At 36.4% G+C, this 15386-nt stretch overlaps 1 protein-coding gene across 2 annotated transcripts in view; it reads left to right on the forward strand.

Annotated features, from left to right (window-relative positions):
* LOC106868848 (uncharacterized) overlaps positions 1–15386 on the forward strand; it is a 149122-nt gene that overhangs the window by 73680 nt on the left and 60056 nt on the right. For both annotated transcript variants that reach the window (XM_089355714.1, XM_089355715.1), the window contains exon 2: positions 13202–13240. In XM_089355714.1, the coding sequence (XP_089211840.1) occupies positions 13202–13240 (39 nt within the window). The remainder of the gene's footprint in view (positions 1–13201; positions 13241–15386) is intronic.

Here is a 15386-nt window from a genome sequence, read left to right on the forward strand (position 1 = left end):
CTCTGGTATATATATATACATATATATTTATATTGAAAAAAAAAGTCGTCAGAATTTTGGAATAACTTCTTTCATTTATTTTATACATATATTAGCACTTTCGTTCGTCTTTCGAACTTGTCAAATATAATTCTGTGAAAATACAGAGATCTTGCTTATTTATATAAAACAGGTGTTTTTTGGGGTTTTGTTTATAACAGAACATTGTTTTTTTTTTGTTTTTATTTTGTTTTTTTGGGGTGAGGCTTTGGAGACAATGGAAGATGTATAAGCAGATAGATAGATAGATAGATAGACTCACACACACCCCCACCCCACCCAAAAAAAAAACAATGTTCTGTTATAAACAAAACACCTGTTTTATACAAATTAGCAAGATCTCTGTATTTTCACAGAGTTATATTTGACAAGTTCGAAAGACGAACGAAAGCGCTAATATATGTATAAAATAAATGAAAGAAGTTATTCCAAAATTCTGACGACTTTTTTTTCAATATTTAATTCTGTACATCACACCTAACACTACACACACACACACACACACACACACACACACACACATATATATATATATATATATGTATATATATGTATATATATATATATATATATATATATATATATATATATATATATATATATATATATATATATATTTGAAGGTTTGGGGGTGATGTACAGAAATTATATAGAAAAAAAATTAAGGTACTCAGACATCTGGATGTTTGTACATTTACAGATTTTTATTAATGTCGCATATTAAATAAAGCGTTTTTCACCTAGTCGTGTAGGATTTTCAAATTGTTTTCTCAAAACAATTTGAAAATCCTACACGACTAGGTGAAAAACGCTTTATTTAATATGTGACATTAATAAAAATCTGTAAATGTACAAACATCCACATGTCTGAGTACCTTAATTTTTTATATATATATATATATATATATATATATATATATATATATATATATACCTATGTGTGTGTGTGTGTGAACATAATTGGTTGTTATATATACACATATAGTGCTAAGAAACTCCAGAGAGCTGAACAGCTGAAGGTTATTTTTGAGAAGAAACTCCCTTAGGCAAATGTTTCAGTCCTTATCTCATTCTCATTATATTCTAAGTGGGGCAGGCTGTATCCAGGTCCCTTCTGCTGTCACTTTCTAGCAACTTGAATATGAGAGACTTGTGATTTAAACCACTTGGAAATTGCATCTTGTTCTGACTCCTCTCCATTTACTCAGTTTTGTAATTTAAACTTAAAGAAGAAATAACATTGGTCATCATATAGTGTTATTCCTTCTTTATACATATAAAGAAGAAACACAGGCTCATCCCCTGCAACTGTCTCCAACTGAGCATCCCTAATTTTGTAGGTTCATAGGTGCTGGTGCTATGTAAAAAGTACCCGTGCTTCTGCTGCATAAAAACACCCAGTACACTCTATAAAGTGGTCGGCATTAAGAAGGACATTCAGCCATAGAAACCATCCCAAAACAGAAAGGGCAGCTGAACAGCCCTTCAAATGGTCAACTCCTGTCAAACCATCCAACCTGTCCCAGCATGGAAAACGGACATTAAATGATGAAATTGGAAGAACGGTGGTAGCAGGGAATTGTACCAATGTGCCAGAAGGGAGGCTAGGCGACAGGTTTATTTAGCCAGAGGGGAAGCAGATAAGGAAAGATTTGCCAATGTTCTGCGCCGTGAGGACCAAAGACTCGAGGTATTTCGTGTTGCAAGACAGTGTAGGAGAGAGAATAGTGATGTTGTAGGAGAGAAATGTGTTCGCATGGATGATGGTACGCTTGCATTAAATGAGGATGCAAAGAAAGAGGTCTGGAGATGCCACTACGATAGATTGCTTAATAAAGAGAATGAATGGGAGAAAGAGAGCCTGCCGTATGTCGACCCAATAGAGGGACCAGCTATCCGAGTTGATAGTACCAGGGTAGATAAAGCAATTAAGAGTATGAAGACCGGGAAAGCCCCCGGCCCATCAGGAATCACTGCAGAGATGCTCAAAATATCTGGCAGTGTTGGCTATAGCCTAGTCACCCGTATTACGAACCAGGTGATACACGAAGGAGTCATACCCAATGACTGGTGTAGCAGCATCATAGTCAACTGCTACAAAGGTAAAGGTGACGCTTTAGATACAAATAATTACAGAGGCATCAAGCTGTTAGATCAGGTTATGAAAGTTACAGAGAGGGTCATAGCCCAACTAATTAGGGAGCGAATCAATTTAGATGAGATGCAGTTTGGGTTCGTGCCAGGTAAAAGCACTACTGATGCCTTATTTCTAGTGAGACAGTTGCAGGAGAAATACCTAGCTAAGGATAAACCTCTGTACCTGGCTTTCGTTGACATGGAGAAAGCCTTTGACAGGGTCCCCCAATCCCTTATCTGGTGGTCAATGAGGAAACTTGGGATAGAAGAATGGTTAGTGAGAGCTGTGCGAGCCATGTACAGAGATGCTGCCAGTAAGGTGAGGGTTGGAAATGAGTACAGCAATGAATTCCGGGTAGAGGTAGGGGTCCACCAAGGTTCCGTCCTCAGCCCCCTCTTATTTACCATAGTCCTCCAGGCAATCACAGAGGAGTTCAAGACAGGTTGCCCCTGGGAGCTCCTCTATGCTGATGACCTTGCCCTAATTGCGGAGTCACTATCAGAACTAGAGGAGAAGTTTCAGGTGTGGAAGCAAGGTCTAGAATTGAAGGGCCTTAGAGTCAACCTAGCTAAAACCAAAATCCTAATAAGTAGGAAGGTAGATAAAACACAAACCCCTTCAGGTAGATGGCCCTGCTCAGTATGTAGAAAAGGAGTAGGTAGTAACTCTATAAGATGTACCCGGTGCAAGCTATGGACACATAAGAGGTGCAGCAACATCAAAGGCAGGTTAACTAGCAAGTTTTTGTTTGTGGCAGATGTTCAGGTGCAATAAAGACTGCAAACAAACAGGAAACAACTTCTATCTCATTCCAGGGTGAAAAACTAGAGGTAGTCGATAGCACCCACTACACTCTCTGAGTGGTTGGCGTTAGGAAAGGCATCCAGCTGTAGAAACTCTGCCAAATCAGACTGGAGCCTGGTGTTGCCATCCGGTTTCACCAGTCCTCAGTCAAATCGTCCAACCCATGCTAGCATGGAAAGCGGACGTTAAACGATGATGATGATGATGATGATGATGATGATGATGATGATGATGATGATGATATGATGATTGACCGTTGACTGAACACTATTCAATTTTTTTTCTCCGTGTTTTTCTCCTTGTCTCCGTATTCTTTCTGTTGAAGAGCGTAGCTCGAAACGTCAAAGACTTTCCGTATTCCCGAGCGTCATACTAATATATACTTTTGTTATTTACACCACCTGTCCTCGTCTGTTGTTATTTTTTGTATATTCTCCCATATATATATATATATATATATATATACATCAAAGTTAGCCATGGTCAACTTTGCCTTTCATCCATTCGGGATTGCTGAAATAAGTACCAGTTGAGCACTGGGGTCAATGTTACTGACTCCCTCGCCCCTCAAAATTGCTGACCTTGTGTCAGAATAAGAAGGGATTATTAACCTTTCTAAGGTAGAGGTCTACAGAATCAGTAGCACAAACTGCTTAACAGCATTTTGTCCATTTTTACGTTCAAATTCTGCCAAGGTCACCTTTGCCTTTCATCCTTTCGGGGTCAATGAAATAAGCAGCAGTTGAGTACAGGAGTCAGTGTACTTAATTTACCCATCCCCAAAAAACTTTGGTGGCCTTGTGCCAAAATTAGAAAGAACTGTTATTAACTCTTCTTAGCATTTCTTTGCTAACTCATCTGACTGTGATTTAGTTGGGTTTTGTTTATTAACTTTCATTTCTGCATCGTTATAGTTGTCATCATCATTCTTTAATGTCCGCTTCCCATGCTGGTATGGGTTGGATAGTTTGACATGGAACTAGCTAGCTGGGAGCTGTCCAGACTCCAATATTCTATTGTAGCATGGTTTCTACAGCTGGATGCCCTTTTTAATTGCCAACCACTTAAGAGTGTCCTGGATGTGTTTTACATGTCACTGGCATGGGTGCATTTATGCAGCACTGGCACAAGTACATGTATGCAACACTGGTACAGGTGTTTTTTGTGTGGTACAAGCACCTGAAAGGACAAGCTTCTATGTGTGGAAGAGAGTGATTTTGCTTAGCTTGGCATGTTTTATAAAGTACAGCAATTCACCACATCTCCATAAACACATTCATTATTTAGAAACCTCATAAATTCAATTGAATAAAGTGAATAAACTAACTAACTAGCAATTGTGTTTTGTTATGTATTGACATTAAGAACTGTTTCTGTTGAAGTAACACGTTCTATCAGTTTTAATGTATATTTTAGTATGTGTGTCAGTAATATTCCAGTAGTTTGTTGCTTTGACAAATGTAATTCCAGTATCTTGTTTGTATGGGTCTGAGTTGTGTCTGTATACGCGTTGGCACATACAGGTCTGTGTTTGTGTGTGTTTATTAGAATAGATTGTTTGTGAATAATCATGGTTCTCAGGTCAAATCTTTCTTTGTGTTTTGATAACTGTACAGTTAATGATGATTCAGCCAAGTATATTTACATATATCTCAGAAAGTTACCCATGTGTATTTATAGGTGTAGAAATATTATATATGTATTGGGTCATCCCATAAATAATGCAGTTTTTTATACTTCTTTTATTTTTCAAAATTAAGATAAACAAAGTTCTTTTTTAATCTAAAATATACTCTCCTTTATTTTCTACAATGCTCTTCTATTTGGTAGTCTTGCAAGGCCCCCTCTTCCAAAATTCCCTTGTCCATGAAGAAAAGTACTCCTCCAGTACTGTCCTGACCTCATCTACAGAATTTGTATTTTTTCTGTCCAAATGATTTTGAAGACTGTAGAATAAATGATAATGAGATGGGGCAATGTCTAGCGAATATGGTGGGTGGGGAATCGTTTCCCACTCAAACTGCTCCAGCCTTTGGAATGTCATCCTTGTTGTATGTGGCCTAGCATTAGACTCGGAAATGTTTTTGAGAAACCCATTGACCCAATTTGCTGACTTTTCCGATGGCATGCAAGTGTTGATGAATGGTTAAATGACCAAATCCAAGCTTCTCTGCTAGTTCTTCAACAGTTATGATGAGATTTCATTCCACCAGGGTTTGCAGGACATCCTCATCGAGTTCTACACATCTTTCAGGACGAGGCTTGTTTTCTAGGCTGTAGTTTCTGGCCCGGAATATGTAAGCAACAACATCATCATCATCGTCGTCATCGTCATTGTCATCATCATTAAATGCCTGCCTTTCATGCTAGCATGGTTTGGACGATTTGATGGGATCTGATGATTTTGAGAGCTGCATCATGGTCTTGTGTTTTTACTGCTGTATACCCATCCTAGTGCCCACCACTTTACAGAGTGAACTGGATTGCTTTTGAATGGCATCAACACCAGTGATGATTGCCTCATTACTTACAATATTAAGGTCCTGACGTGACCCCTATAACTGAGGGATAGGCTCCTTTCTAACTCTGGCAATAAAGCAATGAGTTTTATCGGTAAACGCAGTTCATTGGATTACTGATACAAAACAAGTGAGCCTTTGCAAGGTCATTCAGCTAGAAATAACCAAATATCTTTAAAATAACATCCTACATATATAAAAAGGGAAGGACAACATTAGATAATGTAACCCAAATATACTAACGTACTGGTTCACATAAAAAGCACCCATGCCAGTCTACATAAAACGCACCCAGCATATGCTGTAAAGTGGTCGGCATTAGGAAGGACATCCAGCCATAGAAACCAAGCCAAATTAGGCTGGAACATGGTATAGCTCTCCAGTTTACCAGCTCTGGTCAAACCGTCCAACCCATGCCAGCATGGAAAACAGATGTTGACTGATGATGATGACATCTGAAAAGTCACAATTGATTCCAGCTATAGAATACCTTTGACCATAGGGCTATTGAATCTGCACTAGACATTGGCTAAACAACTACAACTGGCTTGTAGTTTATTAAATCTCGCAAGAGAGCTGAAAGGCCGGATCCCCACCTAGCATTGAGAATATTGAGGTATGTAATTAAATACTACAAGGTATGTCATCTACTACTCTACCATTTCTGCCCACAGCCACAAATTTATAGATGTAGCAAGGGGCAAGTTATAATTAATTTTATTATGTCCTTATAATTAGTAATTGACTAGTAATTAATTTATTGACCCTGGAAGAATTAAAATTGAAGTTATTGATGTGGATGTTGTTGTTGTTGTTGTGTGTGTGTGTGTGTGTGTAAAGACATGTGGCCTAGTGCTTAGTGTGATGTGGTTTCAGTTACTGGACTAGTGGTGCATTGTGTTCTGGGGCAAAACACTTTGTTTCACATTACTCTGCAATCACTTTGACATGTGGCATGTGGCACACAATGCTACATGCCGCATGTCAATGTCAATTTGATGGAAGGAATGAGCTAATGTTCAGCACAAGCATTTTATTACCATAAACAAATCATCTGTACAAGTTGTTCAGCAAAAATTTGTGGAGCCCTCATCTATTGTCTACAACAGGAAAGTCCACAATATATATATATCGATGATGATGATGATATATGAAGGTGCATAGCTCAGTGGTTAGAGCATCAAGCTTACGATCATGAGGTTGTGAGTTTGATTCCCAGACCGGGCTGCATGTTGTGCTCTTGAGCAAGACACTTTATTTCGCATTGCTCCAGTTCACTCAGCTGTAGAAATGAGTTGTGACGTCAGAGGTGCCAAGCTGTATCGGCCTTTGCTTTTCCCTTGGATAACATCAGTGGTGTGGAGATTAGAGGCTGGTATGCATGGGCGACTGCTGGTCTTCCATAAAAACAAACTGGAAGGGAACCTCTTAGGTGCACTTATGGTCATTCGTGACTGATGGAGTCATCTTTTAATATATATCTCATCATCATCATTTAAAGTCTGCTGGCAAGGGTTGGACAGTTTGACTGAGGGCTTGCAAACCAGAAGGCTGCACCAAGCTCCAATCTGATCTAGCAAAGTTTCTACAGCTTGATGCTCTTCCTAACGCCAGCCACTCTTAGAGTTTAGTGAGTGCTTTTTATGTGCCACCGGCATGAGGGCCAGTCAGATGGTTCTGGCAACAACCACGCTTGAATGATGTTTTTTATATGCCACCAGCACAGGAGCCAGTCAGGCAGCACTAGCAATGACCATGCTCAAATGGTGCTTTTTACGTGCCACTAGCATATGCCAGTAAGGTGGCACTGGCAATGGCCATGCTTGAATGGTGTTTTTTACATGCCACTGGCACAGGAGCCAGTCAGGTGACACTTGAATGGTGCTTTTTATTTGCTTTTTATTTAGGGTATGTGAACTTGATTCACCTAAATTTGATTCTTACTTTTATATATATATATCTGTCTGTATACATGTGAGTTGATGTCTCCTTGTCATGATGAAATAGCCAGAAGAAAGAGGCTGAATGAAAGGGAGATAATGACAGTGAACTGGTTGAGTGAATTTATTCTCGCAAATGCATTACCGGCTATTTTCATATGTATGTATATATGTATGTATATAAGTATGTATATATGTATGTATGTATGCATCTATCTGTCTGTCTGTCTATCTATCAGTCTCTCTTTCGTTCTTCCTATCAATCTATCTATCTATTTCTAGCTCTGTATCTCAGGATGTCTGTTCTTTTGTGACAGTTTGCTAGACAGGAAAGTTAAGTACTCATTGGGGGTTTATCTTCTAATCTAATGTTTGGACAGTGCACATAGCTTCGCAGTAGTGCATCATCTCTCTCTCTCTCTGTATGGCCGTAGTGTTTTCTCTACTACTGTGCTTGTAAGTGTTTTTCTCTTCAGCCAATTAAGCATTTCCTGATGACACACAAACTCTAACATGTCAAAAGTATGAGTTTACTTTTTGACCTCTTGTTCCATGGAGCCGCTTGTGATGTCGGTGATGATGGAAATGAGGAGGAGAAAGAGGGACAGGAGCAAAAACAATGACCTGAGTTTTGGAGGGAGAGGTTATGAGTGATGATGACGTTGACAGTGAAGAACAAAGAGGAGTAGAAGGAAAATGGGAGCCATAGCTGCAAACTGATAGTGTTAGGAGACAGGTGGTAGGAGGTAACACTGAATGAGGCGGAGGAGGAGGTGGTGGTGGTGGTGTTAGCAGCAGCAGCAGCAGCGACAGCAATAATGACAGCACCAAGCAACCAACCAACCCATCTAGTGACAACAAGATGACAGCAGTCAAAATGGTAGCTGTGGTGTGATGGTATGAAAGATGAGGTTGTTGATAATAATAATGATAATAATCCTTTTTACTCAAGGCACAAGGGCTCAAATTTGTTGGATGGAAACTAGTCAATTATACTGACCCCAGTGTTTCACTTGTACTTAATTTATCAATCCCAGAAGGATGAAAGGCAAAGTCAACCTCGGCGGAATTTGAACTCAGAACGTAGCGACGGGCGAAATACCACTAAGCATTTTGTCCAGCACACTAATGATTCTGCCAGCTCGCCACCTTGATAATAATAATAATAATAATATTGATGATGATGATGATGATGATGTATGTAGCAGTGGTGATGGAGATAGTCATGATTTTGATAGTGGTGGTAGTAATGGAAATGAGCATGGTATTTGGGTGTGGGTGAATAGGTTGTTGGACTTTGCTGACCTTGAGCCCAAAATTTCATATCGTGCCACTGATCATGTGTTCTTGAATGAGTAGGCTTATATGAAAATTAATGGTTAATTAGATGTTTACTCTATCTTCTGCTACTAATGTTGTTATATTGTTATATCATAGAGCTTTTCAAAATCATATTAGCATTCAGAATTTCAGAGTAAGAACTATATTAAATGATAGCTTTTTTAAAAAATGTAACATTAGAAGCAGGTGTGGCTGTGTGGTAAGAAGCTTACTTCCCAATCACATGGTTCCAGGTTCAATCTCACTGTGTGGCACCTTGGGCAAGTGTCTTTTCCTATAAACTCAAGACAACCAAAGCCTTGTGAGTGCATTTGGCAGATGAAAATTGAAAGAAGTCTGTCATGTATATATGTATATATATGTGTGTGTGCATATATATATATATGGATATGTGTATATATGTATATATATATTTTGGGTGTGTATATATATGTATATATATTAAGATATATATATGTATGTATGTATATATATATATATATATGTGTGTGTGTGTGTGTGTATACAACTTGTAAATAAGGCCAAAAGAAAAAGATTCTTATGCCAAATATGCTGAGAAATAGACTTTAAAGTTTATTTCTCGGCATATTTGGTATAAGAAATTTTTTCTTTTGCCCTTATTTATAAGTTGTTTATAATTTTCACTTGAAAAGGTATTTTTTAAATCTGCTAGCCACTGATAAAATGTTTTTTTGAAAATTTTGTTCTATATTAGATTTATATGTATATATTGTGTGTATGTATATATCTTTGTATGTATATATATATATGTATATATGTATATTTCTATATATGCGTAAATATATGCATATCGTTGGCAATTTTCTTCCTCTGTCTTCCTTTCTATGAGATTTTCCTCTGTTTCCGAAGAAGAGTATCTGCTCGAAATGTTCAACTATCTTTCTTTCCTTCCCTAAGCATCTGCCAATACTTTACAGGTACCACATCCTCACGTTGTTGTGTTTTTGTGTTTGTTCTTCTTTTTGGGATTTACTCTCTCTCTCTCTCTCTCTCTCTCTCTCTCTATATATATATATATATATATATATATATATATATATATATATATATATATATATACATATATACATATACATATATATATGCATATATATGTATATCTGTTTTTCTCCTTTCCTTTCTGTTGAAGAGCGTAGCTCGAAACTTTAAAGACTTTCCTATTCCCGAGTGTTAAACTAATACATCTTTTTGTTGTTTACACCACCTGTCCTCGTCTGTTGTTGTTGTTTTTTCGTAAATTCTCCCATATATATATATATATGTATATGTGTATATATATATGTACAAAAAGTATGTTGAACAATTGTGTGCTCTTGAAACCCAGACTGTGTTCTTATATATCTATATCTATATCTATATATGTATATATATGCATATATATATGTATATATATATATATATATATATATATATATATATATATATATATATATATATATATATATATATATATATATATATATATAAACATAATTAAGGGATCAGCAAATATTTGTTTCACAATATACTGAAGTTCAGAAATAGCAGCTAAAAAAAGCTGAGAATCTCACAGATAGCTATCTGTGGGATTCTCAGCTTTTTTAGCTGCTATTTCTGAACTTCAGTATATGGTGAAGCAAATATTTGCTGATCCCTTAATTATGTTTATAAATATATATGAGCTTTTAAATAAGTTCTCCACCAATAATGGTGCTTACATACCGATGGGCTTGGTAAAAATTATTAATTATTAATTGATTTATTAATTAATAAATTGATAATCCTTTACCCTTTTAATTTGTTATATATATATATATATATATATATATATATATATATATATATATATATATATATATATTATTTTTGTGGTTACTTTTTGTTTCATCAAACTTATCTGTCTTTTCTTCACGATTTACATATCGTGAATAGTAATGTTAATAAAATGCTGGAGTAGTTTATATATATATATATATATTTCTAGTTTTGAATATCTAGCATTCTTGTTATCTTTCATTTATTTGTTCATTTACATCTGGGCTATGAAAGGTCTTTGTATATTTTTGTTGGTCGTAATTATTCATACCAGTATGTAATTCCTGACGAGGAATCTAATTTTTATTTCATGAAGAGTGTTTCGTTTTTGTCTTTGTAATTAATTAGACTCTGAAGCAATTTGTAGAATGTATATTGGTTCTGTACCAACTTGGATTATGAACTGAATTAGTGATCGTCTACACTTACAATTTTTCCTTTCCTAATACTTCATTTACTGTTTTTACAAATATTGAATATATATTTTATATATATTCTTTACTTGGACTGTACTGGCAAACTTGGATGTTTGACATCCCTTTGAAGGATTTCAGTCCTCACTTCTTTTGTGTGTGTGTGTGTGTGTGTATACAGGGTGTGATGTGTAAATTGTTGCCATTTTATATTTTTAATTTCACACATTGTTTTTGATTTTGTTAACTGCCTTCAAGGCAGTGCCCCAGCATGGCCACGGTCAAATGACTGAAACAAGTAAAAAATAAAAGATTAAATTCTTTTTATACAGCCTAGGGTGTTACATATCATCATTGTCATCAATCATCATTAAACATCCTTTTTCTCTGCTGGCTTGAACAGATTGACAGGATCCAACAAGCCACAGGGCTATGTTGAGCTCATTCATCAATGTTGGCATGGTTTCTGTGGACAGAGGCCCTTATAAACACCAACCACTTTACAGTGTGTACCTGGTCCTTTTCTTCTTGCCTGCACTTGTGACATCACCAAGTAACTTGCTAGAAAGGAAAAGAGTAGGAAAAGGGAAAAGAAAATACCCCATGGATAACTGTGAGCCAGTGTATTTCAGATGGAAAAAGTGACTTTATGCAAGATGTCAAGATGCTGAAGTATGATAGACGGCCAAGCGCAGGTGTTTTGCCATAGAAAAGATACAAAAGTTCTGCAAAATATCAGAGGTTCTCATGTGGCAAGCAAGGTAGACATAAGCAAAGTAGCTGGTGTACTGATACTTTAAGAGCATTAATTTCAGTGGACAAAGTACACCTGGTCACTTTGGAGTAAGGGTTGGTATAGTCATTCGAATAACAACAGATACATGGGTTGATTTTTGTGCATTGTTCCATTCGCATCTTTTCTATTTTGGATTTGTACTTGCTTATAAAGCATCTAATTTAATTTTCTATGTATTTTCACCATCATCATGTCATTATCATTGTCATCATCATTTTGCATCTGTTTTCCATATTGGCATAGATTGAACAGATCATTACTATTCAAGTCCTTTCTTATTAAGAGTCACTGCTCCTGTATACTGGTGTTTGTACATGTCATTCAGCTCCAATTCTACAGCTAGATGTCCTTCCTATTGTTAGCCACTTCACAGAGTGTACTCAGTGTATCCTCTTATGGCACCAATGCAGGAGAGGCTGAATAGTTCTTGACAAAACAGGACTTAAGAGGCCTTAATACTTACTTAAGAAAAAAAATCACTGAGATTAATTGCTCAGAGATGCCATCTAGATGAAAAACAATAGATTTTCATGTATGTATATATTGTATGTTAATAGTTTTGATAGTGTTATTGTAATGTAGAGAGCACCAAAGCATAGACAACACCAAAACATACTTGCCAAAGTAGAGATAAGAACATCACTATAGTTTCATATGTTAGTTTAAAATCAAGCAGAGATCTTGGAATTGTATGTAGGAAATTATTATGTCATGAATATGAAGTGATAGATGAAAACATGTTGATAAATTTGTGAATATACAATTATAGTTTTTCTCAGAAAACTTTTCTCATTAAAATGATGATGTGTATGTAAAAGATACTGATCACTGTTGTGAATTGAAATGATATAGCAACACCACAACATTATAAACTAACTGACGTGGGAACGTTTATGTGGTTGCTTGAAAAGCCAGAAATAATAGACAAACTTCCTTTAAATTCTTATTTTCACACCATTATTTAATGACCAATGAAAGGGTTTGCCTCCTAATTTTGGACTTACAATTTGTTCAGTAACAAAGCATTTTTTTCTACTTCAAAAATTGTTTGAATATCACTGTGTACAAAATGTTACCCTACTGTTGCTTGTTGTAAAGGTGGCCCCCATAACATTTTAAGCTTCAGGGCCTCAATATTGTAGATCTGCCACTGGCTGCAACAGATTGATGCCTCATTCAAGTGTGAGAGTTGTAATCTCAGATTATATACTATGGAAATCAGGTTGAGCTCCTAGACTAATAACAAACCTTAAAATGTGGTTCAAGTGGGTTTGGTTGTTATCTGTACCAGGTCAAGTGAGCATGCTGTTTATTATTTTTAACTTTAAATAAAAATGCCGTTTTTGTTTTTATTAATTTATGTCTACAAAATATTCTTTTCTATTCTTTTATTTCAGTTCTGAGAGCTCGAAATCTGGTGGCAAAGGGAAAAGGAGGTAAGTGTTAAAAAGTTCCTTTCTCTACTATTGACAAATGATTCCTTTTTAATCATCATCATCATTATGTATATGATAATGATGACCTCTCACATCAATTTTGCCATATGAGCAATCAGTTATTCAATCAATGGCACACCCTACTCATTGAATTAACATGTGATGTGGCTGACAATTTCATAGACATGTTTACCCTTAACATAATTCTCAAACAGAACCATCTTGACACAAGCATGACAGAGCTAGACCTTTGAATTGCAAGTGCTGTCCATCTGATGGGCTTCTATCTAGTTTCTTTCTGTATACTCAAATTCATTTGGGTTGGTCTGATACTATAGTAAATACACTTGCTCAAGATATCACACAGCAGGATCAAACTGAGACCTTATGGTCGTGAACCAAATTTGTTACTCAGCCATGCTGGTAACATAGCATCTCTATATGGGATAGTTTGGATACATCTTTTACTCATTTCAGCCATTGCAATGTGGCCATGCTGGGACATTGTCTTGAAGGTCTTTTAGTCGATCAAAATTCCAGGGTTTCATGCAAAAAATTCTAGGGTTTTAATGAGATAAAGTCTATTAAAAATTTATTCTGTGAAACAAAGCTATCAACCATTTACAAAATAAGGTGTGTGTGTATGTATATATGTGTGTGGGTGTATATAACACACACGTTTGTATATATGGATATATATATGTGTATGTATTTATATGTAAGTATGTGCATGTGTGTGTGTATATATATATATATATAATTATAAGATATGGTAATTAATCATATATTAATTAATATCGATTAATTACCAGGAGGCCAGCACATCTAAAGAATCAAAGAGATTCAGAAATAGTATCTGCAATCTCAGGGGATTAAGGAACATTTTTATATATAACGTTGACCACTAACGTGGACAATTAATGTGCTAGAAATAGATCACATCTTGTGTCTATTAAGACCTAAATTGTTCTCAACATGAAATATAGCAGCAAACCAAAACGTAAGCGGGCAAGACACTTAAAATCACCTAAAAAAAACACATTCTTAAACAGGGACCATTTTCGGATTTAACGAATCTTACCGATTGTTTATTCCTCTTCAGCCTGATTCGTAATGTAACTGCATATATATATATATATATATATATATATATATATATCTGTAAAAATGTGACGCTTATTCAGTAGCCATGATAAAACTCCAAGTTTCGGATGCCAGGGTGGAAGCCCACGCCAACATCTCTTCAGTTATCCGGCCAATTGAAAATTCCTGTGAAAAATGACTGTTAAAAACGAAGAGAAATTACTGTGTAGTGACAAGGTCAAAACGCGTCTAAAACTGCGTATATTATTGCATGTACGCATATATCCATATACGCATGCACATATCTCTATATACGCATGCATATATCTACATACGCACGCATCCACGCACACACTCACAAGCGCACAGTTTTAGAGCAGTGATGAGTTTGTATGAGGGAGTAAAGATGAGTTAGAATTGGATCAGAGCTGTTGGAGGAGTTTGTGGTGAAAGTTGGTGTGCATCAGGGATCTTGTGTTGTCACCATTGTTTTTTGCAATAGTGGTTGATGTGGTGACGGAGAATGCAAGAGAGGGATCGCTAATGGAGATATTGTATGCAGATAAACTTGTTCTGATGAGTGAGACAATGGAGGGATTGAGAGAGAAGTTTTGGAAATGGAAGGAGGCATTTGAAAGTAAGGGTTTCAAGGTAAACCTTGGGAAGACAAAGGTGACGGTGAGTGGGGTGGAAGGAGAAGTGTTAGTAATGTAGATCCATGTGGTGTACGTGGGAGGAGGGTAATGGCAAATGCAGTGTTGTGTACAAGATGTGAGAAATGGATTCATGGTAGATGTACGAAAATGAAGGTGACCCCAAGAATGGCAAGAGAGTTTGTGGAAGATGTGAGAAAGGAGCTGGAGGGCTGGCGGAGTCAGTGGAAACACTATGTGACAAGGTGGAGACAGTGAGAGGGTTTTGTTATTTGGGAGATAGGGTGGATGTAAGTGGTGGATATGAAGCAGCTGTGACAGCAAGAATAAGACTAGGCTGGGTGAAGTTCAGGGAATGTGGAGCATTGTTATATAGGGAAAGGTTCTTATTGAAGATGAAAGGAAAGTTC

This window comes from Octopus bimaculoides, chromosome 7 (genome assembly GCF_046866305.1).
Source record: "Octopus bimaculoides isolate indiv1 chromosome 7, ASM4686630v1, whole genome shotgun sequence".
NCBI classification, from domain to species: Eukaryota; Metazoa; Mollusca; class Cephalopoda; order Octopoda; family Octopodidae; genus Octopus; species Octopus bimaculoides.